The sequence below is a fragment of the Chiloscyllium punctatum genome, chromosome 16 (genome assembly GCF_047496795.1).
Source record: "Chiloscyllium punctatum isolate Juve2018m chromosome 16, sChiPun1.3, whole genome shotgun sequence".
Classification (NCBI taxonomy): Eukaryota; Metazoa; Chordata; class Chondrichthyes; order Orectolobiformes; family Hemiscylliidae; genus Chiloscyllium; species Chiloscyllium punctatum.
The window spans coordinates 27,872,312-27,887,356 of record NC_092754.1 but is presented as its reverse complement, the minus strand read 5'-3'; the positions used below and the strand labels follow the sequence as shown (position 1 = coordinate 27,887,356).

At 41.3% G+C, this 15,045-nt stretch overlaps 1 protein-coding gene across 3 annotated transcripts in view; it reads right to left on the bottom strand.

The window, feature by feature from the left end:
* Positions 1-15,045, bottom strand: part of padi2 (peptidyl arginine deiminase, type II) — a 45,679-nt gene that overhangs the window by 7,396 nt on the left and 23,238 nt on the right. For all 3 annotated transcript variants that reach the window (XM_072586603.1, XM_072586604.1, XM_072586605.1), the window contains 3 exons: positions 10,340-10,447; positions 6,847-6,992; positions 3,238-3,385 (listed from right to left, as the gene is read on the bottom strand). In XM_072586603.1, the coding sequence (XP_072442704.1) occupies positions 3,238-3,385; positions 6,847-6,992; positions 10,340-10,447 (402 nt within the window). The remainder of the gene's footprint in view (positions 1-3,237; positions 3,386-6,846; positions 6,993-10,339; positions 10,448-15,045) is intronic.

Below are 15,045 nucleotides of genomic sequence, written 5' to 3'. Positions count from 1 at the left end.
AAGCTCCAATATTTACTGAAAGAGAGGAAAAAGAATTGAAAGATTTGGGGCTGTCCCCTTATGAGATATTATTCGGACTACCCTATTTGGGGACGAAAGGAGAGTTACCGGTACCAGAAACTAAAGATTTGTTCTTAAAGAACTACAAGCTGGGCTTGTCCTCTTCTTTGTCTTTCCTCAGGAATCAGGGTTTATTGGCACAGACTCCACCCCTTGAATTCACTGTTCATCCGATTTGACCGGGAGATCGGGTCTTAGTAAAATCATGGACAGAGACTAAATTGCAACCGAGCTGGGAAGGGCCATACCAGGCTCTCTTGATCACTGAAACAGCAATAAGAATGGCAGGAAAAGGCTGGACTCACTACACTCTGATCAAAGGGCCAGTGGAATCTCCAGTTGAAGAAGAAGTCTGGACAGCCGAATCAACGCAAGAACCACTGAAACTCAGGCTAAAGAGACTTTGAGTAACTGATTATACAGTGGCGACGCGAGCGTGGGATTATTTCTGTAGGATTGTATATTAAGTCTTTTGGTGCTTCAGCACGATTTTTAGAATACTGGGTATCCTTGGGGTTATGATACTAGCTCTCTTAGTATTGGGATTTTGTCAAACATTATTTTGATATGTGTTACGAACAGTTCCTGAGTCTGATAATCCGCAAGTAATAGACGCCGATGCATGCAGTTTAGTAAATTATGGGAATGTAGATAATCAAAGACAATACTACAGTTCAGAGATACATCTTAAGTCCTCCGGGGATGGCCTTAGGGATGGTACTTGATATAATGGTCTTGTCAAAGTACACTGGGCCCCCTTCCAATCAGCTCTCAATTGTCCCGATAAAAAGTGTAACCTAATATACCCAACAATAAAGAAAACCACATGGCACGAAGCAACTCTGGGGGGGAGGGGGGGGGGCACCTATGAGATACAATTAGTTGAAACATTTGGAATAGAAAGGAAAGCAAACGGGAAGGATTTCTTGGGCTGTTGTTTTCGAATTAGCGTAGGATAGGGAAAACGGACAGAACTACTAAATAATAAGATACAACCTTTCACCCCTCCTGATGACCCTAAAGTAGTAAAAATTATAGAGGTAAAGGACTTGAAACAGACCATCGAAATAGAAACTGGGTACGGGGATGCAAATGCCTGGGTTGAATGGGTAAAGTATACTGTAAAAAGTCTGAATAAGAGCAATTGCTATGCATGTGCCTCCGGTAGACCAGTGGCCCAGGTGGTTCCCTTTCTGCTCGGGTGGAAGCAAGACAGGAATGGCATGAAATGTATGATAGCCCTGTACCAGGGTGAGAGTGCATGGAATGATAGGAACTGTACCTCCCTATCTCTAATGTTCCCTCCCTTGGAGAAGAAAGATTCAAAAGCCCCCACTACGTTTTCAGCCGCAGTTGGAAATCACACGTTGTGTGTTGTCGGCAAGGTACAAATCGGTCCAGAGACTTGGGGCAGCTGAAATTGTGTACAGAAATTAAAAATGTCACTGACACCAACAAGGGAGGGAAGTACTCAGCACTAAAGATTCCCCGAACGGATCTATGGTGGTACTGTGGAGGCAAAATATTGAGACCCACCCTTCCTCTGGATTGGAGAGGGATATGTGCAATTGTACAATTGGCAATACCATTTACCCTGGCATTTGAGAAGGAGAAGATAGTAGAGAAAAAGGGAAGAAGCACAAGATCATTATTAGACACCTCTTTTGATGACAGGATTTATCTAGACTCTATAGGAGTTCCAAGAAGGGTACCGGATGAGTTCAAGGCTCGCAACCAGATTGCAACAAGCTTTGAGTCATCTCTCTTCTAGTGGGTAACGATTAATAAAAATGTAGATTGGATAAATTACATTTTCTATCATCAGCAACGATTTATAAATTATACAAGAGATGCGGTTAAAGGAATAGCAGAACAGCTTGACATGACAAGTAGGATGGCATGGGAAAACAGAATGGCCCTTGATATGATTTTAGCAGAAAAAGGGTGTGTGTGTGTGACGTTAGGAGGAACCTGTTGTACCTTTATTCCTAACAACACTGCACCTGATGGTTCAATTACTTGGGCCTTAAGGGGATTGATTACCTTACCAGAGGAACTGGCTGAGAATTCAGGAGTAGACACATCTCTCACGGGATGGCTTGGATTATGGTTTGGAAAATGGAAGGGGGTGGTGGTCTCCATCCTTACTTCCCTGATAGTAGCAGCCGGGGTATTGGTAGCCATTCTGCTGTTGCATCATACCCTGTGTACGAGGGCTCACCCAAAGACTGATTGAGACAGCCTTAATGAAAAACATGCCCCTGAAAGGGAATCAGGCAGAGGAACTTTATATATTAAATAATATGGGGATGAGTGAGACCAAGATGGATGAAGTCTCAGGAATGATGCTTGCGAATTTTGGGGGTGATACTTAAAGGAAAAATTACAGAAACAACAATAGAATGTAAAAGCAAAAAGGGGGAATTGTAAGGAAAAGAATTGTAAACGTTGTTCTTTCTGCAAAAATCACAAGACTCAGTGTGGGTTATCAGGGGAGGTGGGTGTCGGTTAAGTAAGATATGCCTCTACAAACAGTTATAAGCATCTGTTTCCCGGTTCTGCAAAAACAAAAGAATGACCACCAACAAGAGGTCATAAGGCTCAGCGTAAATAAAGAATAAAAGGAAATATTGCTTTGGCGAGCACAGAAACAGATGGCAGTGAAGAAGGATATATAACAATAAGACCACAGAGGGAGGTGGTCAAACGGCCTTGTGAGGCCAGAGATAAACATTTTGTCACGGACAAGGCCGGATGAGTTCAGAGATAAACAGCCGGGTTTAGAGTAGTGACAGATGTAAACAGGGGAGGAGCAATGGGAGGAGGGAAGAGAAACGAATTACATAAATACTGTGTACTCGTTAAACTCGGTGTGTGTGTGCCTGCCTTGTAGACAGTAGACACCACACCCCTCTTGCAAGAGTGTAATCAACGATATTACTGCTTTAGATCTTGTCTCGGACTGAAATTATTGAAGTGAGTGAGCTTCGTTTCTCACACCTGTCTGATTGTTAATTGCCTTACGATTTCACTCAATCGTCCAGCATATCCTTTAAGACTTGTGAAAATCTTGGGGAAATCACATAAGTGCTGTTTTCACATATCTTGAAGCAAAGTTGACTAAAACGATCCTCTGCAAATCCCTCACTGTTCACTTGGTAGAACTAAAATGGTTACCTTTCTGTCAGGGGCTGGAACAAAGGTCATGAACTCATCCACATGACCTACGAGCAACCAATCGGAGAAGAGTTCAATAGGAGACTGCACCTTCTGAGCATACAGAAAGTCTCGAACAACCTTTGCCATGTTTCGCCCATCAGAAGTACTAGAAAAATAATTTTAAAAAATATAAATTCTACTTTTCTATATCAAGAACACCAGTTTTATGAATCCTTGATTGCTTCTATTTCGCATTTCGAGCCAAAAGATCTAGAAAAGAACACAACTCTGGCTAGAGAATGTCAAACTTGCTGGAACACTAATGATTGCTGTAATAGCTAATGGTCATCTGTGTTCTTTATGAGTTTCCTAGCAAATTCATAAACTTTGCCTGTCTTCTTTTAGGACCTTTGATCTAACAGCAGACCCTCAGCAAATACCAGGGCAGATTTGAGGCACAAATTAAAAGTGCCTGAGAGATCAATAATGTGAAAGGTACAGCACACTATCACAGTGTCACAGGTGTTACCCCTACCTGGGCTAATCTCACTCTACAAAGCAATGTCAGCTTGCTTGCATAATTCATTGGTTTTGAGGGTTTATTTCATGATATTTTAGGAATATCAGGGTCACATTTTTGAGTGCCAGCAATAATAAAGGACTGTTACCTGCACATTATAATGCTGAACACTTTCTTTATGTGTAGATCAAGGGCAAGATGGGCAGGTGTAGGAAGGCAATGGACAAAGACACAAGATTTGTGTGTCATTTTCAAATCTGGGCACTTAGAATCAGAGAGATGTACAGCACGGAAACAGATCCAAGCCGACCAGATATCCTAAATTAATCTAATCCCATATTCCTCTAAAGTCTTCCTATTCATATACCCATCCAGATGCCTCTTAAATATGTTGTAATTGTACCAGCCTCCACCACTTCCTCTGGTAGCTCATTCCATACACACACCATCCTCTGCACAAAAATGTTGCTCCTTAGGGCCCTTTTAAATCTTACCCCTCTTACCTTAAACATATACCCTCTAGTTTTGGACTCCACCCACCCCAAGGAAAAGACCTTGTCTATTTATCCTATCCATGCCCCTCATGATTTTATAAATCTCCATAAGGTCACCCCTCAGCCTCTGACACTCCAGGGAAAATAGCCCTCAGCCTCTTCCTGTACCTCAAACCCTTCAACCCTGACAACAGCCTTGTAAATCTTTTCTGAACCCTTTCAAGTTTCACAACATCCTTCCTATAGCAGGGAGACCTGAACTGCACGCAGTATTCCAAAAGTGGCCTAACCACTGTCTGTACAGCCGCAACAACCTCCCAACTCCTATACTCAATGCACTGGCCAATAAAGGAAAGCATACCAAACCACTATCCTATCTACCTGCAATTCCACTTTCAAGGAACTATGAACCTGCACCCCAAGATCTCTTTGTTCAGCAACACTCCCCAGGACCTTACCACAAGTCCTGCCCTGATTTGCCTTTCCAAAATGCAGCATCTCATATTTATCTAAATTATACTCCATCTGTCACGTCTCGGCCAAATTGACCCATCTGAAGAAGATCCCCGTTGTACACTGAGGTAACCTTCTTTGCTGTCCACTACACTTCCAATTTTGATGTCATCTGCAAACTTACTAACTATATCTCCTATGTTCACATCCAAACCATTTATATATATGATGAAAAGCAGTGGACCCAGCACCAATCCTTTTGACACACCAATAGTCACTGGCCTCCAGTCTGAAAAGCAACCCTCCATCACCATCCTCTGTCTTCTGCCTTTGAGCCAATTCTGTTGGCATCCAAATGGTTAGTTCTCTCTGTATTCCATGTGATCTAATCTTACTAACCAGTCTACCATGATAACCTTGTTGAACACCTTACTGAAGTCCACATAGATCACATCCACCATTCTGCCCACATCAATCCTCTTGGTTACTTCTTCAAAAAACCCAATCAAGTTAGTGAGACATGATTTCCCACGCTCAAAGTCATGTTGACTATACTAATCAGTCCTTGCCTATCCAAATACATGTAAATCCTGTCCCTCAGGGTTCAGTCCAACAATCTGAAAATGTGTTGCTAGAAAAGCGCAGCAGGTCAGGCAGCATCCAAGGAACAGGAGAATCGACGTTTCGGGCATAAGCCCTTCGAAGGGCTTATGCCCAAAACGTCGATTCTCCTGTTCCTTGGATGCTGCCTGACCTGCTGCGCTTTTCCAGCAACACATTTTCAGCTCTGATCTCCAGCATCTGCAGTCCTCACTTTCTCCTCAGTCCAACAATCTGCCCACCACCAATGTCAGGCTCACCCATTTTTCATTTCCTGGCTTTTCCTTACCACCTTTCTTAAATAGTGGCACCACATTAGCCAACCTCCAGTCTTCTAGCACCTCACCTGTGGCTATTGATGATACAAATATCTCAGTACAGGGTTCAGCAATAATTTCCCAAGGTTTCCACTTAATTTGTTAATGGATTTTTCAAGTCTTCCACAGAACTCAGTGGGGGCCAAGCAAACTGTACAGTTTAGATTAGATTCCCTACACTGTGGAAACAGGCCCTTCGGCCCAACAAGTCCACACCTACCCTCCGAAAAGCAACCCACCCAGACCCATTTCCCTCTGACTAATGCACCTAACACTATGGGCAATTTTACATGACCAATTCTCCTAACCTGTATGTCTTTGGGCTGTAGGAGGAATCCGGTGCACCCGGAGGAAACCCATGCTGACACCGGGAGAATGTGCAATCTCCACACAGACAGTCACCCAAGGCTGGAATTGAACGTGGGTCTTTGGCGCTGTGAGGCAGCAGTGCTAACCACTGAGCCACCGTGCCATCTGTTTTCTTGGGGTTGTTTCCTCATTTCTTGTGAAGTTCAGTTCTACCGTCTACATCTTAATTCAAATAACAGGCAAGGAGAAGAACTCACTAAAGGTGAAAGTCCCCACTTTTGCACAGTTTAAACTTGGTTTTTGAATAGTGACTGGAAGATGTGTGGAGATATACAGTCCTCTGTGAAGTTAGCTGGTTGGGTATAGGCTACATAAGTGTCTCGAACCACCAAAACATTCAACTTTTAAAGAACAATTAAGTTAATAGCCAGTCCCCTGTGTATTTCCAGAAAGTTCTGTTTTTATTCTGAGTGCTCAGGCAGTGAATTAATAACCTTTAGGGTGAAAGACACTTATGCGTCAGTGTTGACCCAACTGCTGCGCATCACATTGCAAAAGGCACTTCCTCAGAAAAAAATGCAGTATGTATCATAGGAAAGGTGGTATCAATTTGAAAAATGTACATATTAAGAATTGGGATTCTATGTATGATTTAAAGGCTAATTGAACTTCAGGCTTGTCCAATTAAAAGTAAAATCAAATGTATATAACACGATTTAAAATGCTTGATTTTAGAAAAGGACAGAATGGACAGAAATGGCTAACTCTTGAGCAAATCAATGAGTCAATGGTGTTTCACTAACTACATTTACAGAGGAAGCAGGGTTACTTGGTCAAGATATTGGAGAACGATTGTCACCTGTGCAATATACACAAGGGGCAAGAACTCTTCACCTTGGTTTCCCTTCCCCAAAAATCAATGAAATAACTTTACGTAGGAAAAGCACTTCCGATGATAATCCTTCCCATTGGATATTCTTTTCCATTCACTGTTACTGGAGGGCTGACCTCGAGATTCCCAAAGGAGTCCAGGCTGTTGACAAAATTAGATTGTCTGGTTACATGTCCAAAATCCGGGCCCTAGACAAATACATAACCATAAACAAGATGGAATTCAAATTTGCAGTAAAAATAAGCTCACTATTGATAGAGTTTTATATCAGAATGAATTTGATGGTTAAAGACTGATAGTTGCTAAGAATGTTGCTTGCTGAACTATATGGCCATTGGCCTCAGTGCAGTCTATCACTTAATCTGTCTGCACAAATGGTAAAGTTAAGAAACAGGTCATCAAATTTCAATGAACACAAAAATTCATCATTACTGGAGACACTGGAAACAATATTTTCCAATCTTTTTACACTTATTGACAGCAAACTCAAATTACATATGACACGGAATACATACACAACAAAGCACTACTATTCCTTGATTAGCATTTGCAAAACATAGTCAACATGCATTCATTGCAGGGTGGATCTCTTCCCACTCTTCCATTAAACACTTTGGATGATTGTCCAGTGAAGCACTCTGGGCATTTGAAAATAAGATGGGAAGGCTCTGATCTATCCAGCAATTAATATAAATCTCCTTAAACCTGCTTCAGAAAATCCAGGAGCCCAACACTAGGGGTGTTAAATAAAATGCATAATTTCCAATTTCTTCAGATGTTTCCATTTATTAGTTTGAAAAATTACAGGTCATGAGAAACATGTTAATCAGTTATTTCAGAATCTGCTCACTTTCTAATCATGCTGCAAGAATAGATGTGTTAGGCACCAAAATGTAGAAGCACAGGGGCCAGAGCTCATGTAGTGAAACTTCAATAGTCTAGGGATGAATAATCTAACCATTTTATTACTTTTAGATAGCTTGTAGACTTTTATTATATCAAAGTAACAAACAAACAACTTAAATCAATCCTAATCTTTTCCTATTAAAGGAGGAGTCATTGGATTTCAGGCCTGCCATCAGATATCACATCCAGGCACTCTAAAGGTTTCTGCCATGTTTTGGCTTCAATGCGGGCCTATTAATTGCCAAGAACCACCAAATACTGTTATCAACGGATGTACAAATGATAATAATTAGACACCAGCCACTACCTGGCAGGTAGCTGATGCCAGACAGATTCTAGCTCCAGCAAGATCACTCAATGATGGCAACTCTTTGGAGAGCTGCCTCAGTATTATATTTCCTAATTTTGCTCCCACTCACACCTCCAAACCAGTTTCTGCAGGATGCTACTTTTTATGAGTGTCTGGGTGGCCATTGAACAACAACACAGATATTTAGTGCTGCAAACCATATTTGGAGTCTGATTTTCATGGCAGTGGTTGGAAAGTCAAGTTGACCCAGTAAGTATGTTTCCTTTAAAAAGGGTTGCTAGCCACCATATCTTCGTTCTGAAATACAGGAATGAAACGGTTGCAACGCAAGCAGGTACAAGGTGGCAATGGACAGATGGTAAGACTGGCGTGATAAAATCCTGCCTCCATTTATTGGGACATTAGCTCAATTTAAATGATACATTTCAGGCCTTCTATCCCTCACTTCCATCATGCACTAGCCCCATGCACTTTTCCTGTTCTCTCTTACACCCCATTGCCCCTCAAAATGCTAATACAGTACTCTCTGCCATGTGAGATAAGTGAGATCAGCTGATACTTCTGACACACAGTCAAGCAGTGACACTTAACTCAGCTATAACAAAACCTGAAAATTGTAAAAAATGAAGTCATTTGAAACTGAAAACCATAATTCTATTTTCTTTATGTAAGCTACTTCAGATATTCCGGTAAATCAAAACCACCCAAAAAAGTGGCAAGTGCATTTTTAATTTTGAAAAGGTCTCTGGCCATTTAACACATCTCAAACTAGATATCCCAATCACTGCAGCAAAAACACACCCAGTTTATAATATAACATAACTGTTGAAGCTGAAAGAACATTTATTTGTGCATTTAAAATAATGTCATTAAGTAATTCCAGGAGTGAGTGGCTGGTGTTTTTTCAGTTCCTCATGTGTGATTGAGATGCCCCCATAGTTCACTTTCTCTGGAAGAAATACCTAATCAGCGAAGGTCCTGAATCCACTAAAATTGCAGGGTGGCAAGTGTGTTGTGTATGGGTTATCAGACCCTTATTCCATGTCCATAAAAATGGTCAGAAACAGCAATGGAGCTGGAATCTTGAAATTGGGCTCTGCCATTTTTTAAGGATCCCTAAATCATAGTCATAGAGTCATAGAGACGAACAGCACGGAAACAGACCCTTCGGTACAACTCATCCATGCTGACTAGGTATCCTAACCTAATTTACTCCCATTTGCCAGCACTTGGCCCATATCCTGCTAAACCTTTCCTATTGAGAAATCCATCCAGATGCCTTTTAAATGCTGTAATTGTACCAGCCTCCACCACTTCCTCTGGCAGCTCATTCCATACATGCACCACCCTGTGTTTGAAAAAGTTGCCCCTTTGGTCACTTTTATGTCTTTTCTCCTCTCATTCTGAACCAATGTCCTCTACTGCTGGACTCCCACACCCCAGGGAAAAGACCATGCCCCTCATGATTTTATAAACCTCTATAAGGTCACCCCTCAGCCTCCGACACTTCAGGGAAAACAGCCCCAGCCTATTCAGCCTCTCCCTATAGCTCAAATCCTCCAACCTTGGCAACATCCTTGTAAATCATTTCTGAACCCTTTCAAGTTTCACAACATCCTTCCAATAGAAAGGAGATCAAATTGCATGCAATATTCCAAAAGTGGCCTAACCAATGTCCTGTACAGACACAACATGACCTCCCAACTCCTATACACAATGCTCTGACTAATAAAGGAAAGCATACCAAATGCCATGTTCACTATCCTATCTAAGTGCTACTCTACTTTCAAGGAACTATGAACCTGCATTCCAAGGTCTCTTTGTTCAGCAACACTCCCCAGGTCCTTACCATTAAGTGTATAAATCCTCCCCTGATTTCCAAAATGCAGCACCTCACATTTATCTAAATGAAACTCCGTCTGCCACTCTGCAGCCCTTTGGCCCATCTGATCACAATCCTGTTGTAATCTGAGGTAACCTTCTTTGCTGTCCAGTACACCTCCAATTTTGGTGTCATTTGCAAACTTAGTAATTTGTGACCTCAACAAAGATCCTAGCTTTGAAATCTGATTCAAACTGTCTTACAACAGGAATACGTTCAGACTTGACAATCCTGTCAATTTAGTATTCAAACAGTTAAGTTTGTTATAACCTTTTGCTGTATAGAGGTTTTTTTTATTGTACACTGTCGAAGGTCACAAGTGAATACTTAGAATAAGGTAAGTTACAAAAGAAATACATGATCCCCAAAATACGTGAGTAAACTGAAGTGATTTTAAAAGTTCTAAAATTATACTCCATAGAAACGTTGTGCCTTACCAGGAGTTTTTTGTACGGAAACATCATTAGACCAGAATTCCGAGGAGAATCCAACACAACAGGGAAGGATTTGTGAGGAGCTTGTATGTAACCAAATTCAATTTCATCCTGGAAGAGAAAGATCAGCATGACAATCCGTCAGAAAGGCAAAGTGCAAAAAGACAAAAGAAATATAAATTTAGGCAAATAAAAGATCAATAGCACCGGAAAAGCCTGGGAGAGAGGAGAAAAAACAAAACTCACAGGCAAGAGACTACTTCTACAGATAGAACAGATACAAATTAAGAGCAGGCATTCACTGAGATCATGGCTGTTCTAATTAATCCACATTCCAAGCCTCACTTCAATAACCTTTCACTCTCTTGCTTCGAATTATCGAATCCCTGTAGTGTGGGAACAGGCCACACTGATCCTCCGAAGAGTAACCCACCCAGACCCATTCTCCTACCCTATTACTTTACATTTTCCATAACTAATGCATCTAACCTACACATCCCTGAACACTATGGGCAATTTAGACAATAGGCCATTCAGCCCTTCAAGCCAGCACCACCATTCATTATGATCATAGCTGATCATCCACAATCAGTATCCTGTTCTTGTCTTATCCCCATAACCCTTAATTCAACTATCTTTAAGAACTCTATCCATCTCTTTCTTGAAAGTATCCAGAGACTTGGCCTGCACTGCCTTCTGAGGCAGAGCATTCCATATATATACCACTCTCTGGGTGAAGGGGTTTCTCCTCAACTCTGTTCTAAATGGCCTACCCTTTATTTTTAAACTGTGTCCTCTGGCTCTGGACTCACCCATCAGCGGAAACATACTTCCTGCCTCCAGTGTGTCCAATCCTTTAATAATCTTATATGTCTCAATCAGATCTCCTCTCATCCTTCTAAAGTCGTGTATATAAGCCTAGTCGCTCCAATCTTTCAATGTATAATAGTCCCACCATTCTGTGAATTGACTTCGTGAACCTACGCTGTACTCCCTCAATAGCCAGAATGTCTTTCCTCAAATTTGGAGACTAAAACTGCACACAATACTCCAGCTGCAGATTCACCAGGGCCCTGTACAGCTGTAGAAGGAACTCTGCTCCTTGATCAATTCCTCTTGTTATGAAGGCCAGCATGCCATTAGCTTTCTTCACTGCCTGTTGTACCTGAATGCTTGCTTTCATTGACTGATGTACAAGAACACCTAGATCTCGTTGTACTTCCCCTTTACCTAACTTGACTCCATTTAGAAAGTAATCTGCCTTCCTGTTCTTGCCACCAGAGTGGATAACGACATATTTATCCACATTAAACTGCATCTGCCATGCATCCGTCCACTCACCTAGCCTGTCCAAGTCACTCCGTATTCTCCTCCTCACATTTTACCCTGCCACCCAGCTTTGTGTCATCAGCAAATTTGCTAATATTACTTTTAATACTTTCATCTATATCATTAATGTATATTGTAAACAACTGCAGTCCCAGCACTGAACCTTGTGGTACCTCACTGGTCACCACCTGCCATTCCAAAAGGGACCCATTTATCAGTACTCTTTCCTTCCTGTCAGCCAGTCAATTTTCAATCCAAGTCAGTATTTTGCCCCCAATACCATGTGCCCTAATTTTGCTCACTAATCTCCTATGTGGGACTTTCTGAAAGTCCAGGTACACGAAATCCATTGGCTGTTCCTTGTCCATCTTCATAGTTACAACCTCATAAAATTCCAGAAGTTAGTCAAGTATGATTTCCCCTTCGTAAATCCATGCTAATTCTGACCTATCCTGTTACTGTTATCCAAATGAGTCGTAATTTCATCTTTTATAATTGACTTCAGCATCTTTCCCACCACTGATGTCAGGCTAACCAGTCTATAATTCCCTGCTTTCTCTCCCTCCTTTTTTGAAAAGTGGGACAACATTAGCCACCCTCCAATCCGCAAGAACTGATCCTGAATCAATAGAACATTGGAAAATGATTACCAATGTGTCCACGATTTCTAGAGTCACCTCCTTAAGTACTCTGGGATGCAAACCATCACGTCCCGAGGACTTATCAGCCTCCAGACCTAACAGTCTCTCCAACACCATTTCCCGCCGAATATAAATTCCCTTCAGTTCATCCATTACCCTATGTCCTTTAGCCACTATTACATCTGGAAGATTGCTTGTGTCTTCCCTAGTGAAGACAGATCCAAAGTACCTATTCTGCCATTTCCTTGTTCCTCATAATAAGTTCACCCATTTCTGTTTCAAGGGCGGAATTTTAGTCTTAATGATTTTTTTTCTTTTCACATACCTAAAAAAGCTTTTACTATCCTCCTTTAGTTTTTTGGCCAGTTTGCCTTTGTATCTCATTTTTTCTCCGCGTATTGCCTTTTTAGTTATCCTCTGTTGCTCTTTAAAAGTTTCCCAGTCCTCCAGCTTCCCACTCATCTTTGCTATGTTATACTTCTGATTATTCTTATAATTTAGCATGGTCAATTCACCTAACCTGTACATCTTTGGACTGTGGGAGGAAACCCATGCAGACATGAGGAGAATGTGCAAACTCCACACAGGCGGTCGCCCAAGTCTGGAATTGAACCCAGGTCCCAGGTACTGTGAGGTAGCAGTGATAGCCACTGAGCCACCATGTTTACTAAGAATCTATTTTTGTCTTAAAAGTATTCAAGCACTTACTTCCACAGTCTTTTGGAAAACAGAGTTCCAAAGACTTGTGGCATTCTCTGACAAAACAAATCCTCCTCATCTCTGCCTCATTATTTTAAAATGGTGACCTCGAGCTCTATATTCTTCCACAAAAGAATTTGCTTCTACATCCAAACTGTCAAAAAATTTCTGGATCTTATGTGATACAATCAAGTCACTGCTTTTATCCTAAACCCCCACAGATACAAGCTTAGCCTGCCCAACCTTTCCTCATAAGACAAGCCACCCATTCTACATTAGTCTGGTAAATCTTCTATGTACTGCTTCCAGTGCATTTACATCCTTCCTTAAATAAGGAGACCAAAACTGTGCATTGTACAGCAAATATGGTCTCACCAATGCCCTATATAACTGAAGTATAACCTTTGATTTCAATTACTTTTGCATAACTGATAACATTCTATTAATTTTCCTAATCATCTGCATGCTAAACTTTTCCTCATTTGTGCACAGTTCCATCTGCATCTCCGAGCTCTGCAATATTTTATTTAGTCACTATGCTTCTTTTATTTTCTTCCTGTCAAAATGAATCAGCTTACATTTTTTTCATATAAAACTTCTGGATCTTTGCCACTGATGTGACATATCTATATTCCTTTGTAGCCCCCTTATCTCCTCTTCACATCTTATTTTCTTATCTATCTTTGTGTCATCAGCTAATTTATATTTCCTCTGTCCACTTGGGGCTCGCCCGCCATTTCGAAGCTGGTAGCAGAGCGATAGCTTGGGTAATCTCATGTCGGTCATGTGGATGACATGCCCAGCCCACCACAGCAAGCAAGGGTGGTCAGTGCATCGATGCAGGGGATGTTGGCCTGGTTGTGGATACTGGCGGTGGTGCACCTTTCTTCCCAGCACATTCACAGGATCTTTTGCAGATAGCATTGGTGGTACTGCTCCAGCGCCTGGAGATATCTGCTTTAGACTATCTATATCTCAGAGCCATATAGGAGGGCAGGAACCACCACAGCTCTGTACACCATGAGCTTGGTGTTGAATCTGATGTTGTAGTGCTTGAACACCCGTTCCTTCAGGAGGCCAAAGGCTGCGCTAGCACACTGGAGGTGGTGCTGGATCTCTTCATAAATATATGCTTTGGTCAACAGGACACTCCTGTGGGTTTGGACATGGCCAATATTCTCTAAAGCCACCCCATTTCAATGCATCACAAGCAAATTCAATGTCACAATTGTTCTGTGACAAGCATTCCTCTAATTGTTGCCATAATAAAGATGTGCTGGTCCTCCTTATAAATTTGGTATTATTGGACTGTGCAGATGAGAAAATAGTTTCACTGAACTTTGACCGACAGTGGCTGTTTGGCTGATTAGTTTTATGCAGAGACTAATTGCCTTTAGGCTAAATTTTATTAACACAAAAAAAATTGCTCTGCATTGATCAACTGACACCTAAACCCTTTCACTAATCACCCCTGTATTCACTGGCCAACATGACCTTCTAGATTGTTAGGCCTTAATCTTGAACGAGAATATTCATATTTATATCCTTCCATATTTTTGTCCCTGACTACTTCTGTAACCTTCTCTGGCTCTCCAATTCTTCGAAATCTCAGCTTTCCAATTGTAATGCTATATGCAACCCTAATCTTCTTCGTTCCATTGTAAACGGAAGGTCGGGAAGTAGATCCCTAAACCTCTTCACCTCTCTCTAAGACATCCACACAAGCTTTTGCTTATCTGTCTTCAATATCTATTTATGTGTCTTGGTGTCAAACAACGAGATTTTACGATGTTGGTTGAGGAATAAGTATTCATCAGGACTTTGGGGCCAATATTCCTGATCTTCTTTGAAATGGTGCTAATAATATTTTTACACTAACCTGAGATGAGAAGACCTTGATATAGAAACTCAGGCAAGATAGCACATTAGTCATAGCTTTATTGTCTCAGTACTGCATTCATTGTCCTACATTATGGGTTCAAATTTATTTTATTGCAAGGCAAATTGAAAATAAAACTAGAGAAATTTTGCTACAGTTGT